Below are 21,643 nucleotides of genomic sequence, written 5' to 3' on the forward strand. Positions count from 1 at the left end.
TAAATGGCCATAATGGGCAAGGCCAGCACTTATTGTGTTCCTAAGTGCCTTTGAGTCACTAAGCCTTTTCAGAAGTTAGTTAAAAGTGAACCTTGACATTAGCTGTGTTTGTTACATACAAACCACAATAGACTTCCTTTCCAAAGAGACACCGGTGAATCATTTTGGTTTTTTAATGGCAATGTATGCTTGTATTCCAGATTCATTTAACTAACTGAATTAAAATTTCCCAGCTAAGGTGGTAGGATCTCTGGGTTACTAGCCCAGTATTTTAACCACTATACTACCTTTGTTCCTTAATAAAACTCCCTCCCAGAAAGTTTAGGGAAAAGTTGCTTAAAGCCAAATAGATGTCCAGCAGCCATTGATCTTGCATGTGACAGGGTTAATTAGGCTTTGCCCCACCAGCTCTCCAGATAGGCAACCGATTAGCAGTTTCCATTAACTGACAATTTTACCAATGAATCTGGAGCTGACACATGCTTGCGAATCATCTAACTTTTTTTTTAACCGCCCGAAAGTCTGTACTTTCCAGATAACTTCTAGGCAGGTGACGATTTGAAATGCAAACGGAGTAGATTTCGCGGTTTGTCATGAGAGATTAAACGGGATTGTGCGTTTAAGAAATTTTCTGTGGGGTTAATTCGAATTTGTTGCTGAAATTTTTAAAAAGTCTGCTGATGCTAGAAATCTGGAACCAAAATCACAAACGATGCTGAGAAAGCTCAACTTTGTTTCTCTTTCCACAGATGCAGTCCGATCTCCAGCATTGTTAGTTTTTTTTATTGTAGCCATTGTTATCCTTTGAAGCTGTAACTTATCTGCAATGAGGCAATAACTATTGCGATTGGCTCTCCTGGAGAAGCCGTACATACTGCAATTAAGTGCCAAAGACAGAGTCTCGGTCTGAGCATGTCACACACTACCCTGCTCAGGAATCTTGACTGTACGAGAGCCCCGACCCGCGAAGGGTTTACCTTGCCTGTGCAAACAACTATGCAATCAACATCCTGAATTTTTCATGGAGACACATTGACAGCGCGCTGTTTTTCTCGGTTGCGCTACAAGGTTTCAGTTTACAAAAGGAACACCTTTCGGCAACATGTAAGTGAACGGCGTGGTTTTTCATCTTTAACAAACTACTTTTGTTACAGACACCGAACGTCAGGCGGGACGGGGCGCGGTGGAAGCCTTACAGGCTTGCGTGGAAAATAAGTTGCAAAGTATTTCAAACATGTTCTGCTTCCACTTCTCCCGTTAATTTTGAATGGTTAACTATAATCTCGCCCTTTGGTTTTCGAGAGAGATTGGATACCTCCGGATGCGTGCTACTGCCCACTGTCTCGGGAGGCGTTTTCTATATGCTAATCCCACTGCCCTGTTTCGTTCTCCCGAGTTTTTTTTTGGTTGTCAGCTGTGGCGAGGCAGGGTGAGAGGTAGAGATCTGTTGTTTCTCTAGGATCACTTTGTAGCCCAAATTGCTTGTTGCAGTATGTGACGACTTTCGGAGGTAGTTGTTATTTAGAGTACTGCGAAGCATGAGTAACTGACAATGGATATAAATGATTCAAGCAGTGTGGTTTTGACAGCTTATCATTCCTATTCCCCCTCAAGAATACCAATAATGGATCAAAGCTGTGTAACTGAACTTCCGTCAAGTCTTGTTCCAACACACAGGTAAACATTTGAAACCTGATTAAGTGTGGAGTGTTGTTCTTTATCGTTATAATCTGTGTTTTGATTGAAAGTCAAACATGTAGTCCCTAAATCAGATTACCTGATTTGTAACATAGCTGTCTTATTCTCCAGTGCCTTTTAGGAAGAAGTTTCTCTGTGAAATTTTGAAGAATTTAAGTGTGCATTTAAGAATATCAACATTTTAATTTAAGTTAATTTTCATAATCAAATCTTATGTTTAAGCAGTTTTCTCCTTTAATTTTTTTTAAAAGCTCTCCTGCCGAAAATGTCTCTATCACCACTCCTTTCTCTGGACTCTGCTTTCTGATTCTCTCCCCATCTCCCTTCTGCGTTCCAGCTTTGTTTCTCAGTTACTTCAGGTGTAGTCTTCATCAGTTTTCTTTTGTTTTCACTATTTTTTCCTTTCTGAAAAAATATATATGCTGCTGTTTTTATAGCCTGACTTAAAAGATGCCTGCCTACGAACGTTTGAGGATAGCCATTCTTGAGCGCTTGCATTTATGAAGAATAAACTGGCCGAATGTTTTCATTCCCCACCACCGTACCTTGTACAATTGGCCCACTATGTAGTTTTAAATCTATACTCGAAACCTGTTGGTATTTATCATGTAAAGATGCTAGGAGAACTCATTGTGCATGATTGGTTGTTTAGCAGTGTTTAGTAGAAAGTTCAGAAACTAATTTTGAAAATAATGTCGTGGAGATGGGCAGCACTAAAGGAGGCCCTTCAACCCATTGAGTTGGTGATGAAAACAAAACCCCTTCTCTTTTTTTATAAACAAATCCAACCCGTTTTATTATTCTCTTTTCACAGGTATACAGGAGGGTACCCAGGTAAAGTGGGGTAATCTATGTATAGAGGTAGGCAAATGGAGGTGAATGTTTCTGTATTAACTAAGGAGGAGGATTTGGAAGACAGTGAGTTCAGGTAGAGCTATATGGGTAACCAGAAGCAAGTCAATATTAATGAGAAGAGACAGAGGGTGGAAGGTCTTATGCTATCCATTTGAAGTAGACTGCCATGGGTTTATTGCGTTCATTCTCCAGAAGTGACTGCGTGACCTTGGCTTCACTAGAAGAGAGATCAAGTCAACCAGCAGGGCTGTAGCTGAGGCAGCAGAGAAAGGATCAGCATGGGTGTGGACCAAGTATGTCCAGAGGGGCAGATAGTCAGACAGTGTATACATATCTTGCAAACCCTTCAGTAGTTGCATAGACACCTGAAGAGTAGACTATCTGTTGGATGGAAGTGACCAACAACTCTGACAGAGGCAGATACCAAGTTTTTAAGCTCACCAGTGGGAGGTGATGCTTTAGCACTGCTGGCCCACCACCTCGAGAGAGTCTTGATCATAAGTGGGCCGAAACTCCAGAAGACAGGTGGCAGATCAACTGATGATCCCACTGATGAAAGCACAGGACAGTTAACATCTTAGTCCACGTGTATTTTGTAACTCAACGTGTTAGAAACATAGAAAACCTACAGCACAATACCGGCCCTTCGGCCCACAAAGTTGTGCTGAACATGTCCCTATCTTAGAAATTACTAGGCTTACTCTAGCCCTGTATTTTTCTGAGCTCCAAGTACCTATCCAAAATTCTCTTAAAAGACCCTATCATATCTGCCTCCACTGCCGTTGCCAGCAGCCCATTCCATGCACTAAACACTCTCTAAGTAAAAGAAAATCTTACCCCTGACATCTCCTCTGTACCTACTCCCCAGCACCTTAAACCTGTGTCCTGTTGTGGTAACCATTTCAGCCCTGGGAAAAAGCCTCTGACTATCCATACAATCAACACAAGATGAATAAAGGTTGATAAATCCCCAAGGCTGGACAAAATCTATTGCAGGATGTATGAGAAGTAAAGGAGGCCATAGCAGATTTTTTTGCATCTTCATTGGCTATGGGTGAGGTAGTAATTCCAACCTGCACATCCTTGCAATGTGGGAGGAAACTGGAGCATACAGAGGAAACTCCAATGGCCACAGGAAGATTGCAGAAACTTCACATTGACTTTGAACCTGGATCACTGGAGTTGTGAGATGCCTGTGTTAGCTGTCCAACTGCGGTGCAAGTATAAACAGTGCGGGCTGCCTTTGGTGTAGACCATCCAACATTCACTATTCAGAAGTTAGTCTGAGCAGCGATTGTTTAATTGACCTTCAGAACATTCAATATACTGTTCAGGAAGTTACCATACATGTGTGGCCCCCTGCCTTACCAGTGGAGGAAGTCAATAAGTGTTCTGGTTCCTCTGACATTAAAGCAGAAAAGGCTACAAACACTTGACAGGTTAGATAGCAAATGTAGACCAAGAGGGTTATTGTTTCGGGTTGAAGACCCTCCCTTTCACTGCTGTAAGCCGATCTGACCCTCAATTACTTTGCCGCTTCCTCCCCTCAGCCTGATGGTTCTGTTCTCCCAGCCTCCAGCAAAGATTTGATCTTAGTTAGCTCACTTTGTTATGTAGCCGCTGAAATTAGGCCCACAGTGAAATTTTGGGAATAATTCAGGTCTACTGCTGTGTGCCTAAATACTTCTATTGCCAGCTGCCTTGGTGGCTGATAATGCTGCTTTTGATATTGATGCTCCATATGGGTAAAACTGCAACATTTCAATGGCCATGGTGTTAGGTCCCCATCATCATTTCCTGCTCCCCAGCCACTGGCTCCAGACCTTTCTCTACTTTCCAGACTACTTTGAACATCGAACACAAAACAGTACACCACAGTACAGCCCCTTCGGCTCACAATGTTGTGCTGACCGTTTATACTCTACTCCAAGATCAATCTAACCCTTCCCTCCCTCCCTCATTGTACTCCGTTTTTCTGTCATCCACGTACCTATCCGAGTTCCATTCATCCATGTCCCTAATGTATCTGCCTCTACCATCACCCCTAACAGTGCTTTCCATGCACTTACTGCTCTGTAGTTTAAAAAAAACTCTACCTCTGACATCCACCCCTATAGTGTTTCCTCCAATCACCTGTAAATTATGCCTTTGTATTAGCCACCAGGTAAAAGGTGCTCGCCACCCACTCTATCTATGGCACTATCATCTTGTACACCTCTATCAAGTAACCTCTCATCCTCAAAATGAATCAAATCTAAAAATGAAGCCAAGATGTCATAACGTGAGTGTCATATTTGGCACTACATTGAGTTTCTGACACATCCACACCATCAGTAAGATTATCTTTTTTACCTTCAAAAACTATGGCCAACTCAGCCTCTATTGCTGAAACTTTGGTCCATGTCTTTGTTAATTCTAGACAAGTTTTCAGTGCACTGCTGGTGATGTTGTCTTACTCAGTTCTCTATAAACCTAAGTTCATCCTGTTCCTGGTAGCTGTGTCTTAATTTGCTTCAAATTTTGTTCACCAATGTTTACCAATTATGGTTGCTGGTTCAGCAGTCCCTTGCTTTCAAATTTGTACTAATCACACTCTTCCCTATTGCTGCAGTCTGCTCCATCCCATAATATGATATATCTGACATTTTCTGCTTCAGGCCTCTTAATCAGCGGTCCCTAACCACTGGGCCGCAGACCGGTACCGGGCCGCAGAACATATGCTACCGGGCCATGAGGAAACAAAATGAGTCAACTGCACCTTTCCTCATTCCCTGTTACGCATTGTTGAACTTGAACATAGGGTTGCCAACTGTCCCGTATTTGCTGGGACATCCTGTATATTGGGCTAAATTGGTTTGTCCCATACGGAACCACCTTTGTTCCGTATTTCCCCCGCTAAGTTGGAGTGTTCCTATGAAACCTTTCGTGCCGAAATGGCATAAAGCAAAGAAGCAATTACCATTAATTTATATGGGAAAAATTTTTGAGCATTCCCAGACCCAGAAAATAACCTACCAAATCATACCAAATAACACACAAAACCAAAAATAAATAACACTAACATATAGTAAAAGCAGGAATGATATGATAAATACACAGCCTATATAAAGTAGAAATAATGTATGTACAGTATAGTCGGAAAGATGAAGGCAAAACCGATTTGTGGGGAAAAAATCGGCACATGCGCACGTCACGCACGTGCACACAGGTGCCTGCGCAAGGCTTCATGGTCATGGTAGTCTTTCCTGGGGTAAAGTGTTCTGGGATTTGACTGCTGCTTTTGTCCCTTATTTGGGAGTGGGAAAGTTGGCAACCCTAACTGTAAAAGACATGTTGAGGTGAGTTTAACCGTACTTGAACACCACCCCCCCCACCACCCCCCAGTTGGCTGGTCCGCAAGAATATTGTCAATATTAAACCGGTCTGCGGTGCAAAAAAGGTTGGGGACCCCTGCTATTGGTCCGCAAATTAATTGCTCCACCATTGGCATCAGTGACAGGCTGCTCACCCTGAAATAGTTTCCCTACGTTACTTTGCTTCTGTATCTCTTCCTACCTTTGACCAAGCTGTTGGTCAATGTCTCTTTGCATGCATTGATTTAAACATTGTTTAATAACAGGTCCAGTAAAGTGCCAAGTTTCTCTACATTGAAATGATTCTATAGACTTTAATGCGCAATTCTGGAAAGAATTGTTATGGCATAGGAAAATGCTACTGGGTCCACTGAATCTGCTATTAGAGCAAGCATATCAATTCCATAAATGTCTTCATCCAGAAGATAATGAATCTTTGGAATTCTCTACCCAGGAGAGCTGTCACTGAGTACAGGTAAGAATGAGATTGACACATTGTTGGATATCAAAGTGGCATTGAGGTTTTAACAAGAAAATCAGCTATGATCTTACTAAACAGTGGAGAAGGCATAAGGAGGTGATAAAGTTCCTTTGCTGTTCTTTTCCCCATAGATTTACATCTTATAATTGCTAGGGTCATATTGTTCCAATTTTATAAGTGGTCTCTTGTCTATGCTATCAAACCATGGCCTCTGGTTGCTTAAGTGGTAACACTGGGCAATAACATGATCCAGCAAGATTCTGAAGCACAACTTGAGAAAACTATCTAAGCTCCAGCGTGAATAACGTTCACTTGGGTTATGGATATCAGGATCATTGTAACCTGCAGCCAACATTGCTTGGCCTTGCATTCTCAGAAGCAGATAAATTCTAACCTTTTTAGATGTTGATGTTGAACTTGCATCAACAGGGCGTGGCTGAAATGAGTAGTGTAGGTATCTCTAAGGGGAGGCTGGACAAGCAAGTGGTGGGGAAGGAAGTAAAGGGTTATGCTGAAAGATTTTTATGGACAGGACATAAACACTGGCGTGGACTAGTTAGCCAACGTGGCATGCTACTGTGCTGTGTCCCAGATAATCTGGTGTAAAGAGCTGCCACTTACATTGCTGTTTTTCTGCATGTGTTCAACAAACCTCATTATGTCTAATCTACTTTGACAGTGCCTTATGTTCATTGACTGAATAATATAAGTATTGGACCTTGGTAACCTTTTTAACCCTGTCTGGTTTTTAACCTTCGCCAGCTGTCACATACCATGTGGTTCCATTAGTATCTAAGCGATTGATTTGTTGCTGAATAGAGAAATCTCATTAATGCTCCATGTGATCCCAGCACACCTGCCTTGTGCAAATACAATATTCACTAGCATTGGTTCACTGCGGAAAGTGCAGGGCATAAGAACAGGAGGGGGTCAGTGAGCCCCTTTTAATATTCAATAATCTTAGTGGCTTACATGTGATCTAACTCCATATACCCTTCATACTGTTCTTAAAAATCTCATCCGTGATTTTCTTGGCACCATTACCCATTTATGGAAGAGTATATCAAACATTTGTCTCTCCATGCATATGGAAGTATTTCCAAACAATTTATGAAATTTATTCACCAGTTCAGAACTTCCAATCCAGAAGGCTTTGCTCCATCTACTTTATCAAACAGCGTCCCTCTGTGCCAAAGTTCAAAACATTTAAAATAGTGAGTAACATATCAAAATAGTGAGCAAAAAAGCATACTCACTTGGAAAAAAACATATATATTGTCCAAGGGTATGTATGTTTGGTGTTTACTATACGTGTAGTTTGTTTAAGGCTACAATCAAATTACTTCTTTCCAAATTCCAAGGAAGATACTGCATTCTCCGTAAAATTGTCATTTTATAGAGAATCTGTTTTATTCCAGTAAACATTCTGTTTCCTAAAGTGTAGTGACCAGAGTGATTGCACACCTCTAACCAGAATGGGGTGATTTTCTGCATGCATTTATCACTTTAATAACCGATTTAAGTAAATGAAAATCTCATGACACTTGTTCATCTCTCCTTGGCCCAGGGGAGCTGAGGTAAGTAGCAATCTCTTTAGCAATCTCAGCACATATCAGGTATTTAATGTGGGGTCTTTGTTATTCAAAGTGAGTGCAATTACACAACATTAGGGGGGATTTATTTTACCCATATACTTAGGAATTTTTGAAGAAAGCTTGATTTGTTATAAATATCTTCCTCTGTAGATAAACCAACACATTCTGGTTTGACTTGGTGTTTTGTATTCCTGCCGAGGTGAATTCAGTCCATGGCTGCTGTGTATTCACACTTACCCAGGCTGATTGTAAAAGGTCAAACAAGTTGACTCTCCACCCCAGGAATTGGATAGTGAGGCCTACTCAACAACCAGGGTCTCTGCTGGGGTACTAATGAGGCTCCTCTGAAGGAAACACCCTGACAGCTTGAGACAGGAAACAATGTTGGGGTTGAGCTGATTTCAGTACTTTAAGAAAAATAAAACCCAATTTTAACAGCTTTTACAAGTCTCTGATCAGAGATCTGTAAAATCTTTTAATGTTATTGTAAATTAAAAAGACACAACACAAAATAACGAAAATATTAAAGTACTATTTAGTAATAGCTTGGAGACTGAAAATATTAGAAACTGGAGCAAAAAATAACTTGTCTTCCTCAATCTTTATGGATATGGGGTCAAGGTAGGAAAGTGGTGTTGATATTAATGTTCAGCTATGATCTTATTCACTAGCAGAACAGGCTTGAGGAGTCAAATAACCTTGCCACACTTCATATTATCAGGCTGGAACTACCATTCAAATCTTGCACACCAAGGCCCCTTTGTTGGACTCCATTTAGAGTTGGAGAAGGAACAGAATGATATGCTAGTGCCTGTCACTCAACTCCTCGGACTTGCAGCAGGTCATTGTAAATCTGGTACGTGCTAAACTGGAAGTGAATGAATAACACTGGTTCCCTCATTTACCAGCCTTGGGCAGAATGATTTGGCTCTTTATCTAGCACTGCTGGATATCTGTTGTTTACATTCAGGAAATGGTTGCTGGTGTGCAAGTGAGAAGATTACCCATTTTGATTTTGCTCTTAAATTTGGGATGTAAATTTTCATTGTATATTCCCTCAAAATGAAGATGGGTGTTTTTTTTTCCCTTCAGAAGTGCTGCAGTTGAAGAATGTTCCTGAAATTTCTATCTAAAAACTGGGGCACAAACTAAAAAGGCCAACAGGAATTGTACCTGAGCCTGCTGTTGTGATGAATTAGTTTTTCTCCTTTATGTGAATGTATGGTACTGGGAGAAGCATGACTTTTGATGTTATTTTTTGGAGAGGAACATTGAGATGGGATGAAGTCTGTGATTGAGTCTGAATCAGAATCAGGTTTATTGTCATTGGCATGTGATGTGAAATTTGTTAACTTAGCAGCAGCACTTCAGTGCAATACATTATATAGAAGAGAAAAAGGACATAAAATAAAAATAATAATCAATTACAGAATACCTCTATTGAATAGATTAAGAACATGCAAAAAAACAGAAATACTGTATACTTACAAAAAGTGAGGTAGTATCCAAGGGTTCAATGTCCATCTAGGAATTGGATGGCTGAGGGGAAGAAGCTGTTCCTGAATCACTGAGTGTGTGCCTTCAGGCTTCTGTACCTCCTACCTGACGGTAACAGTGAGAAAAGGGCATGCCCTGGGTGCTAGAGATCCCTAATAATGGACGCTGCCTTTCTGAGACACCGTTCCTTGAAGATGTCCTGGGTACTTTGTAGGCTAGTGCCCAAGATGGAGCTGACTAGGTTTACAGCCCTCTGCAGCTTCTTTCAATCCTGTGCAGTAGCATTCCCCCCCGCCCCACCCCCACCCAATACCAGACAGTGATGCAGACTGTCAGAATGCTCTTCACGGTACATCTATAGAAGTTTTTGAGTGTACTTGTTGACATGCCAAATCTTTTTAAACTCCTGATAGTTATAGCCGCTGTCTTGCCTCCTTTATAACTACATCGATATGTTGGGACCAGGTTAGATCCTCAGAGATCTTGACACCCAGGAACTTGAGACTGCTCACTCTCTCCACTTCTGATCTCTCTATGAGGATTGGTATGTGTTCCTTCATCTTATCCTTCCTGAAGTCCACAATCAGCTCTTTCGTCTTACTGACGTTGAGTGCCAGTTTGTTGCTGTGGTACCATTCCACTAGTTGGCATATCTCACTCCTTTATACCCTCTCGTCACCATCTGAGATTCTACCAACAATGGTTGTATCATCAGCAAATTTATAAATGGTATTTTAGCCTAGCCACACAGTCACGTCTATATAGAGAGTAGAGCAGTGGGCTAAGCACACACCCCTGGGATGCGCCAGTGTTGATCGTCAGCGAGGAGGATGTGTTGTCACCAATCTGCACAGGTTGTGTATTAAATGCTGAGCTATAGTCGATGAACGTCATCTTTACATAAGTGTCAGGCAGAAAGGTAGCAAAGTTGTACAGCTTATTCTTCATTCAGGATGTGGGTGTTACTGGCAAGAATGCCATTTACTGCCCATCTCCAACTGCCCTTGAGGAGGTGATAATGAGTCACTGCTTGGAACCACAGCAGTCCTTCTGGTAAGGGTACTCCCTTGGTGTTCCTGGGGTGGAAGTTGCAAGGCTTACGACCAAACAACAAAGGAACATCAATTCATTTCTAAGTTAGGTGAAAGCTGAGTAATTATAATATATTCTGGGAGATGGCGTACATTGCAGCCACAGTACAATGGTACTTAAAGTGAATGGATTTCAAGGTACCATTCAGTAGGCTTCGTTGTCCCTGGTGGGGTTGAAACCGAACATCAGCATTCAGTTTTGGCATATCTACATAGGCAGGTACAGAGTATTCTACCACATTCTTGACTTGTGCTTGTTGGTGGTAAAAATGCTGGTTAAAGTTTTGGGACTCTTAAGCACTGAAGTACTCCTTTGGAAGTACATGAAGTAAACAGAATTGACCATAACAAAGTGGAAGCTTTTGGTTGACGGATGTTTATAAAATAGTAGAGAGCAGGGAAATTGCAATAGAAATTAAAAATCAAGAACACAAGATACAGGAACATACAATGCAGCCTCTTGGGGCTTCATTGCTATGCATTATTATTTCAATTCCTCTCTACTAGCCTGATTCCTCTTTATATAGTGCCTTGTCCCAATACATTTTACCAAGATGTTCAGCCGGTTCGAATGTAGAAACAGAAGTACTCAAGCAAGCTCCTGCAAACAGGAATTACTAGACAGATGTGGTAATTGTAAACAGGAATTACTAGACAGATGTGGTAATTGCTAGATAAGCAGGTGGCACAGTGGTGTCGTGGGTAGCACGATGCTATTGCATCCCTGCCCGTTGGAGTTCAATTCTGATGCTGTCTATAAGAAGTTTGTATGTCCTTCCTGTGAACATTTGGGTTTCATCCAGGTGCTCCAATTTCTTCCCAGTTAGTAGGTTAATTGGTCATTGTAAATTGTCCTGTGATGAGGTTAGGGTTAATAGGTGGGTTGCTGAGCAGTGTGGCTCGTTGGGTTGTAAGGGCCTGTTCAGTGCTGTATGTCTAGATAAATAGTTTCATCAACATCTTCCCCTTTCACACCTGCTTGCGTGCTTGCCTATGTGTGGCGTGTCCAGTGTGAGAGGGACCATCCCAATAACCATTAGGCCAATGCAATAATATGCATGATATTTGGCTTTTCATCTGCCCTTCTAAAAGTTGTTACACTTAAATTTCTTGATACAACGCTAGATTTACTCCAAGAGGAGCTGTTCTTTCTCCTCTCCTTTTGAGCATATGTAGCATTTTAATATAAAAATCTAAACAAATTAAAGCATTCACAAATACTGGAATGAGATGGGTTTAAATTTTAGTGTTTTTTTTAAACTTTGTTTTTCTCATTGTATATGAGCCTTTCTGGGGAAGTTCTATCAGCCACCTTGGTATGAACTTATCAGTGCTGTTCAATATTGTCACACTGTAATTATGAGAGCCATTAATGGGTACATGTGGGCCTCCAAGTTGTAAGACAACACCACACTGCCTTTGTTACAGAAAAGGCTTCCATTCCATGTGGTCATTTGATCATGAGAAACAGAGCATTTTATACAGGATGTTAGGGAGATGTGATCTGTATAAACCAGCTGCCCCTACATGGACATTGTCTACACTCGCTGTTGCCTTGTGAAAGCAGCCAGCATCATCAAGGACCACCTCCATCCTGGTCATACCTTCTCTCCCCATCCATTGGGCAGAAGATAGAAAGGTTTGGAAAGGACTGTATCTATCCCACTGTTATAAGAATCTCGAGTAGACCTTGTGTAATAAAAATGAGCTCTGGCTCTCACAACATACTTCATCTTGGCCCTTGAACCTTATTGCCTGACCGCACTTTCTCTTTTACTGAAACACTGTATTCCACAGTCAGTTATTACAGTTGTTATCGATATTGTATGTGTGCGGTCTCTGCACCTGAAAAGGGCGTCATTTAAAAGACAATGCAACAAAAACGTAGCACTCCCTAACAGATTGCTGAAAACAGAAGATTAATGAATTTGAGTGGTAAGCTGGCATATGGACATTGTTATGTGTCTGTGCACACTGTATCACAGTATGGGTTTGACTCTATGCCCAGTAATGAGTGAACAATGGGAGATGACACAATAACAAAAAAGGACAATCGCAGCCTCAACTTATGAGATGTTTGCACCTGTATTCTTTCACATCTCTATTTTCGTTCCTGTCAGTGATGCCCAGGATGGTCTCCTTGACAGTGGCAGTAACTGATGAGGCCCTTCTCATCAGTATTAACATATCGTCCCTGACATTGGCCGTCACTTCTGTTACGTACCCCGTAACTGGGTTGCCAAACCAGCAGAAATGGATCACTCAGTTGGAGTCTGGATTACTAGAACTAAGAAAGTTTTATTAAAGAAACAAGCAATACAGTACTCTAATCAAAAGGATAATAAATGCAACAGTTCAGCAATGATAAACACACATGTACACAGAATTAGGATAACAGGATCAATCAAGCTCTATCGTCGTCTAGGGATAAATGACCAGTTTCAAAGTGATGCAAAGTTCAGTTCAACTGAGTTCAGTTCAGTTCGCAGTAATCACTGCCGTGGGAGATGGACAGTGGGGGGAAGGAGAGAGAGAGCAAAAACGAATGAATATTCAAACGGCTTCCACACAGACCTTCGATATTCTTCGCAGTCTGCTTTTGGGCGAGCCCGTTGTGATGTCTTCTGAGGTCACCGACCGTGACCCCTCCGTTTCCAGATACGATCGTTTCCCTGCGGTGAACCTGGCACCCAGGCAAGGGCGGACACACACCAGGTTCCCGTCGATCGTACCTTTCCACCCTGTGCATCTCTGGCTTGGTCCCGCGACCAGCCCTCCAAAACTCCCACCAACTTGTGGGAGGCGCACCGCTTCCAGGGTCTCGTTACCTCGTGGTGTCGTGTGTCTTGCCTTAGCGAACCTGTCCCTTTTTATCCCCCTGCTGGGGTATCACCTGTCCATCACTTCAAACAGTTCAGGGTTCAAAGGGGAGCCGATCTTGACAGCTCTCCTTCCGTCCCTTAATTAACATTTCCAAATGCTGCTCCATTGTTTTCCTTATCTCTCTTTTCCTGAAGACAGGTGGCAGACCAACTGCTGATCCCACTGGTGCCAGCACAGGACAGTTAACATCTTAATCTATGTGTACTCTCGTCACACCCCTCACCTTTAAGGATTTTTACCGGGGTAAAAATTACAAACATGAATACATTATTTGATACACACAAATATACATCTTTATCAGCTATTTGGCTAATACAGCGAATTTTAAGTTGTCAACACCTGACAGACAGTCAGCAATCACATTTTCCGTTCCTTTTATATGTGTTATTAATAATCCCTTGAACCAGGCTCCAACTTAGCAAACTTCATAGTGGCCGAAAACACTGATGAATTGCAATCAATGTAATCTCTCACTGGGTTTCGTCCTGGACCACAATAACAAGGGTCGTCCCATCCCGACTTAGTTTTCTCTGGCAAGGGCTTAGTAGGAGGGGGAGGGGTAGTAACCGCAGGGTTATTGCAAAACTTGCTACAGTACCCCACCATCTCCAGGAGCCTTCTGAGGGCCCTCGTGTCTGTCGGGGTTGGGATGTCAGAGGTAGCCTGCACCTTAGCTTGCATCGCTGCCAGCTGCCCCGGTGTTACCACAATTCCCAGATAAGTGACCTTCATGTGGCCGAACTCATTTTCTTCAAGGTTCACTATCAAGCTGGCTTCAGACAGCCGTATTACATCGCCAATACACACTTCTGTGTTCGTTAGCCCTTTCGTCACTGAATTACTCATTCTGTAGGGGTGTTGCTCACTAGGCTAACCTAGCGTAACAACCACCACCCAACGTCGCAGTTCCTTGCATCGCCTCGGGACAATCAAACACACGTGTGCGAGCCGTTTAATTACTTCTCCTAAAGAGTTGCTTAGTTCGGGGATTAAGGGAGAGACCTTATCAGCAAAGCTGACCAAAACAATAGCCTTCTCCCATCTGGTCGATACCATACTCATCTTTTCAAAATAGTTTTTTTCTCTTATCGGGGGACCCTAGCTTCATTGATTTCCGTGCTAACACCGACTAGGTTTGTTAGCATATCAAAAGCCTGTGACCGTCTCAGTTCGCGTCGGCCATGATCAATAACATCCTCCTGTGCAGCCGGTAAACCCCTTTCATGATTCCACCAACTGTTTCCTCCAGCACCTCAAAATGTCCACCGAGGGGTACCTTGTGGGCCAGGTTAAAAATCTCATCCCCATAACTCTTTTGCACCACCCCCCATTCCTCATCTGCGGGTACGGTACTTGGTCTCCCTTTCTTCCTTAGCACTTCTTCCTCCACACAATAGCCTACTGGCTCCCTTCTTAATTCTGCGTCAGAGAGAGCTGTCCCTGCCAAAACCATCAGTCCCTCGTCTCGCTCCTGCGCCTGCACAAATTCTTTCCTGGCTAATGCTAAGTCTGTCTCAGCTCCCTCACTACCTCTTGTTTCACTACACTCCTTCTTTTCACTTTCTACCTCCTCCTGGTACATCTCAGCTAAATTTACTTCGACAGTCCCGTGATGAACCTGTGAGTCCATGGGCGGGGCCTCAATGCTGGCAGGCTGACCTGTCAATCTCACGGCTGGGAACACGATTCCCCCGGCTACGTCATTACCGAGCAAGACTTCCACGCCTTTCATCGGTAATTCGGGCCTCACCCTGATCGTGACTAGTCCAGAGACCAGGTTGCTTTGTAGGTGTATCTGGTGCAAAGGGACTGCCTCTGTCCCTTCCCCAATATCTTTGACCTTGACCTCCCCAGTCTGGGTCTCTGAGCTAAACTCTAATACGCTCTTCAATATCAATGACTGACATGCTCCCATGTCTCTCCAGATCCGCACTGGAACTGGTTTTAGCCCCTCCTTCACTGACATCAATCCGGCCGAGATAAACCTCTCGAGCCCTTCCTGAACTTTGGCAGACCTTTCCTCTCCTAGTGGTTCGTTTACCAGCTCGATACAGCCAGTCAAAATTCGCTGTTTTCCCTTTTCCCGTCTCCTTCTTTGGGGCAAAGCACCTGGATGCAAAGTGTCTGACTTTCCCACAATTATAACAGACGACCCCAGGAGACTTCCTACCAGACTGCTCCCGGTCTACCTTATCCTTCTCACTAGTCCCCGGCTTACTTTCTGACTTTTCTGGCGGACTCTCCCCGCCGTCCTGACTACCCTTCTGGTAGCCTTTACTCGGGGCAAACTTCATTTTATGCGTCAACGCATACTCATCTGCCAACTTAGCAGTTGCAGCTAACATGGCTGCCTCTTTCTCATCTAGGTAGGGTCTCATACCCTCAGGGACACAACCTTTAAACTGCTCAATCAGGATCAGCTGTAGCAGTCTGTCATAATCCCCCTCTACCCCCTTCGAGGCGCACCAACGCTCACAATATGTCTGCATCTCACGGGCAAACTCTAAATACGTGTGGTCCCACTGCTTCCTCGTATTCCGGAACCTCTGCCGGTATGCCCCCGGGACCAACTCATAAATCCTGAGGATGGCCTCTTTCACCACCTCATACCTCTGGGCATCTTCCGCGGACAAAGCTGAGTAAACTTGTTGGGCTTTCCCTTTCAGTACACTCTGAAGCAAAACAGCCTCCTTATCCCCCGGCCAGTCCTGACTTGTAGCAACTTTTTCGAAATGGAGAAAGTACCGATCCACATCGGTATCGTCAAATGGGGGAACCAGCCTAATCTCCTGGGTCGCCCGGAACCCTCCACCTTGGTTCGGCACGGGCCCCTGCTCTGTCCTTATCTTTAACTTCTCCAGCTCAAATTCCCTTTCCCTCTGTTTCTCCAACTGCCTCTCTTCTCGCTCCAACTGTCTCTCTCTCTCCTGCCTTTCTAACTGTTTCTCTTTCTCTTCTTGCTCCCATTGCCTCTCTTTCTCTTCGTGTTCTAGCTGCCGTACCCGGAACTCGTGCTCGAGTCTCAGTTTTTCAAGCTGCACCTGTACCGCGTCTCCAGCAGGTTTTTCAGTAGACACCACCTCCAGCTCCCCTTGGGGAAACACACCTTTAGATACATAGTGCTCTACGATAGCTCTGTGTATCTCCTCTCTCCTCATTGTCAACTTCCCCTTAACAAGATTCAACCGTTTGGCCACAGCTGCCAATTCCGCTTTCCTGGCATCCTCTAATGCCTCCAAGGTCGGCGCCTTTATAAATTCCTCAATCTCCATTTCTGCTGTTTGTCTTTTCTTTCTTTCAGGAATTTTAACCCAATCAATTTACTCCGTCCCAAATTTAGCGTTCAAAATCTTGGACCAGCCCCCACTTATGTTACGTACCCCATAACTGGGTTGCCAAACCAGCAGAAATGGATCACTCAGTTGGAGTCTGGATTACTGGAACTAAGAGAGTTTTATTAAAGAAACAAGCAACACAGTACTCTAATCAAAAGGATAATAAATGCAACAGTTCAGCAATGATAAACACATATATACACGGAATTAGGATAACAGGATCAATCAAGCTCTATCGTCGTCTAGGGGTAAATGACCAGTTTCAAAGTGACGCAAAGTTCAGTTCAACTGAGTTCAGTTCAGTTCACAGTAATCACTGCCATGGCGATGGACAGTGGGGGGGGAGAGAGAGAGAGAGCAAAAACGAATGAATATTCAAATGGCTTCCACACAGACCTTCGATATTCTTTGCAGTCAGCTTTCGGGCGAGCCCGTTGTGATGTCTTCTGAGGTCACTGACCGTGACCCCTCCGTTTCCAGATACGATCGTTTCCCTGCGGTGAACCTGGCACCCAGGCAAGGGCGGACACACACCAGGTTCCCGCCGATCGTACCTTTCCACCCTGTGCGTCTACGGCTTGGTCCCGTGATCAGCCCTCCAAAACTCCCACCGACTTGTGGGAGGCGCACCGCTTCCAGGGTCTCGTTACCTCGTGGTGTCGTGTGTCTTGCCTTAACGAACCTGTCCCTTTTTATCCCCCTGCTGGGGTATCGCCTGTCCATCTCTTCAAACAGTTCAGGGTTCAAAGGGGAGCCGATCTTGACAGCTCTCCTTCCGTCCCTTCATTAACATCTCCAAATACTGCTCCATTGTTTTCCTTATCTCTCTTTCTCCTGAAGACAGGTGGCAGACCAACTGCTGATCCCACTGGTGCCAGCACAGGACAGTTAACATCTTAATGTATGTGTACTCTCATCACACTTCCTACTGAAGTGTTTATCTTATGTTTGACCTCTAGTGCTAATTACTCTGGCCACCTGCCCAACTATGGGTCACGTTTCCCCACATTACATCAGCACTGGGAAGATGCGCAAAAGGTGAGATTGACTGGTTCAGAAGTCTGCAGCAGAAGGGAAGAAGCTGCTCTGGGCTTTTAAGCTCCAGCATTAATTCTTGTGCCCACCTCCTTTCAGAGAGTAGTCAGCGCTGTACTTCTGTAGGCCAGTGACCACTTCGTGCAGCATATTTCTATAGAGGTCTTGCTGAGTTTTAGAGGTAGCACTCTTCTCTATGTCACTCACAGTTCCTAGTCCCAGTCCAACAACCTGAGTACAAGTTCCAGGATGATACTTCAAAGCAGTACTGAGTAATGCGACACTAAACCCTTTTCAGATCATATGAAACATCCCCGGAGTTCTGACTAATATTTATTGCTCAGTAAAAGCCTAAAGCAGATTAATTGATCATTAATTCATTGCTACAATGGAAGGCATCCTGTACTCTGTCCTGTAAGCATGTTTCCTACATTTTACAAGTACTTAATTAGCTTCAGAGTTTGAGAAATGTAAGACTTTTTATTACATGTGGGCGATCTGCTACTCGGTTTTGCTACTGGATTCTTGTAAACAGAGCCAAGTCTGTACTTTTCATAGCATTTGAAATCCAATGTTCTGATCATGAACATTTATCTCACCAAACAAGTGAGACCATCCATCAGTGCGTATGTAATCTTGCACTTTTAGTCCAGGAGGGAGAGCCATACCTAGCACATTAGCCATATCTTCCACTGTTTAGTTACATTGTGCCTTTATTAGAAGTATATACAAATCAATTGACTCTTACATAATTAGTAGCAGCACTAAGGATTTTAAAACCCAGAACCAGCAAAAACATTAATTGGATAACAAAGGGGGTAATTTAGGAGATTCTGCTGATCTGTAAAATAGACCCTGGAAAGTTCCTATTCAAATTGCCAGTGTATGAACATCACTAATGTTTAAAACTTGCACCTTGTGTAAAACATGACTTTTCTGTGGGCATCTGGATTCACTAAGGAATCCTCAATTGATTGGGCTTCTTTCCTATAACAAGATTAACCCATTAACACCTATGCTCCAGAGACCTTTGACCATGTTAATCAATATGAGTTGGATGGAAACACAGGGATAGAATTCCCCTTGTTCTCACCTACAACCCCACAAGCCACTACATCCAACATTTCATTCTCCATAGCTTCAGCCATCATCTCCCTTTCCACAACTTCTGCCATCTCCCATCAGCAGGTACATCATCTCCTCCTTCTCTCTCCTCTGTTTTCTGTAGAGATTGCTCTCTCCATGACTTTCTTATCCACGTGCCCCTCCCCAACAATCCCTCCAGGACTGTGCTAACTCCTCACACCTCATCCCTCCATCATTCAGGGCCCTGAACAGTCCTTCCAGGTGATCAGCTCTTCACGTGTGAATCCATCAGTGCCACTTATTGCACCAAGTGTTCCAGTCATCGGTGAGATGTCGTACAGATTGGGGGAATCCTTTTGTTGAGTAGGTTTGCGCCATCCACCGTAACAACCAGGATCTCCTAGTGGCCATCCATTTTGATTGCACTTTCTTTTCCCACTCTGACATGCCTGCTCTTATGTCCTCTACTGCCAAAATGAGGCTAGATGTATATGAGAGTAACAACACCTCATATTCCATCTTGGTCATCTCTAACCTGATGGCATCAACTTCAGTTTCCCTCACTTCTGGTAATGACAGCACTGTCTCCAACAATCCCTGCCCTTTTGTACCCCCTTATCCCTCTTGCCCTTTTGTACCCCCTTATCCCTCTTACCTTTTTGCACACTCTCTTTCCTCTTCTCTCACCCTTTTACCTGCCCATCACCCACACCTCCCTCAATCCCTCTGTTTCCCCACTTCTTTCCCTTCATTCCATATCTATTATCCTGTCTGATTAGATTCTATCTTGTTCAGTCCTTTGCCTCTTCCACCTATTACATCCCAGCTACTTCCCTCTCCCACCTCCCTATGTACCTTCCCCTTCTCACCAGGATTCATCGATCACCCACCAGTTTGTTCTCCTCATCCTTGCCCCATTCTTTTATTCTGGCTTCTGTCTTTCTTTCTAGCCCTGATGAAGAGTCTCATCCCAAAGCATTGATTGTTCATTTCACTCTGTTAATGCTGCCTGACCTGCTGAGTTCCTCCAGCATTTTGTGTCTGTTGTTGAATTAGATGGAGTTGAAAGGATAATGACTGGGGAGTGGGATGGCTACAAACAATACAACTGCTTATTCAATTGCATATGCATACACAGTGCAAGGTATGCTTAATGTCCAATTCCAAAATATTGGATGTTAGTATAAAGTTCTGTCTTTTACATTATTCTAATTGTATGTTTTATTGCCTTTTTGACAAGTTTCTCGCTTTTTTGGAAGACATTGATTTGTGGCAAAGCATGCTTTCTTTAGCAACACAGAGACTGCAGATGCTGGAATCTGCAGCAACCAGCAATACGCTGGAAGAACTCAGCAGGTTCATCAGTACTTGTGGGAGAAAAAAAATTGTTGATATTTCTTGTTGCAATCCTGATGCAGGGTTATGATCTGAAAAAATAGCAATTCCTTTCGTCCCATAGGTGCTACCTGACTCACTGACTTCCTCCAGCAGACTGCTGTTGCTCTGTGATTTCTTTGTACAATAGACAATAGACAATAGACAATAGATGCAGGAGTAGGCCATTCAACCCTTTGAGCCAGCACCACCATTCACTGTGATCATGGCTGATCATCAACAATCAGTATCTAGTTCCTGCCTTATCCCCATAACCTTTGATTCCGCTATCTTTAAGAGCTCTATCCATCTCTTTCTTGAAAGCATCCAGAGACTTGGCCTCCACTGCCTTCTGGGGCACAGCATTCTATATATCCACCACTCTCTGGGTGAAAAAGTTTTTCCTCAACTCCGTTCTAAATGGCCTACCCCATATTCTTAAACTGTGGCCTCTGGTTCTGGACTCACCCATCAGCAGGAACATGCTTCCTGCCTCCAGCGTGTCCAATCCCTTAATAATCGTATATGTTTCAATAAGATCCCCTCACAGCCTTCTAAATTCCAGAGTATACAAGCCCAGTCGCTCCAATCTTTCGACATATGACAGTCCTGCCATCCCGGGAATTAACCTTGTGAACCTATGCTGCACTCTCTCAATAGCAAGAATGTCCTTCCTCAAATTTGGAGACCAAAACTGCACACAGTACTCCAGGTGTGGTCTCACCAGGGCTCTGTACAGCTGCAGAAGGACCTCTTTGCTCTTATACTCAATTCCTCTTGTTATGAAAGCCAGCATGCCATTAGCTTTCTTCACTGCCTGCTGTACTTGCATACTTGCTTTCAGTGACTGATGTACCTTGCCAAAGTGCTTGTACTTTCTGGATTATCTTAAGCAGAGCATGGTGCCTTGCTTCACCATGGAGGTGAAACAGCTTGAACTTTAATGTTGGGAATATGTTGGAGTCAATTGTTAGGGATGAGGTGATGGAGTAGTTGGTGCCACAGGACAAGATGGGACAAAGTCAGAATGGTTTCCTTCAGGGAAAATCCTGCCTGACAAACCTGTTGGAATTCTTTGAGGAGATTATAAGTAGGATAGATAAAGGGGATGCAGTGGATGTTGTATATTTGGACTTTCAGAAGGCCTTTGACAAGGTGCCACTTATGAGGCTGCTTACCAAGTTAAGAGCACCTGATATTACAGGAGTGTTACTAACATGGTGGGGGCATTGACTGATTGGAAGGAGGCTGTGAGTGGAAATAAAAGGATCCTTTTCTGGTTGGCTGCCAGTGACTAGTGGTGTTCCATAGGGGATGTTGGGACCACTTTTTTAATGCTGTATATAAATGATTTAGATGA

At 43.5% G+C, this 21,643-nt stretch overlaps 1 protein-coding gene across 4 annotated transcripts in view; it reads left to right on the top strand.

The window, feature by feature from the left end:
- Positions 1 to 904: 904 nt before the first annotated feature.
- Positions 905 to 21,643, top strand: part of arhgap28 (Rho GTPase activating protein 28) — a 232,433-nt gene continuing 211,694 nt past the window's right edge. Inside the window, exons 1-2 of one of the 4 annotated variants that reach the window (XM_063058816.1) lie at positions 905 to 1,104; positions 1,615 to 1,677. In XM_063058816.1, the coding sequence (XP_062914886.1) occupies positions 1,625 to 1,677 (53 nt within the window). In that variant the 5' untranslated portion in view covers positions 905 to 1,104; positions 1,615 to 1,624. Of the gene's footprint in view, positions 1,105 to 1,424; positions 1,678 to 21,643 lie in introns of those variants that run through there. The other 3 variants (XM_063058825.1, XM_063058851.1, XM_063058805.1) reach the window with 3 other exon arrangements.

Source organism: Mobula hypostoma, chromosome 1 (genome assembly GCF_963921235.1).
Source record: "Mobula hypostoma chromosome 1, sMobHyp1.1, whole genome shotgun sequence".
Classification (NCBI taxonomy): Eukaryota; Metazoa; Chordata; class Chondrichthyes; order Myliobatiformes; family Myliobatidae; genus Mobula; species Mobula hypostoma.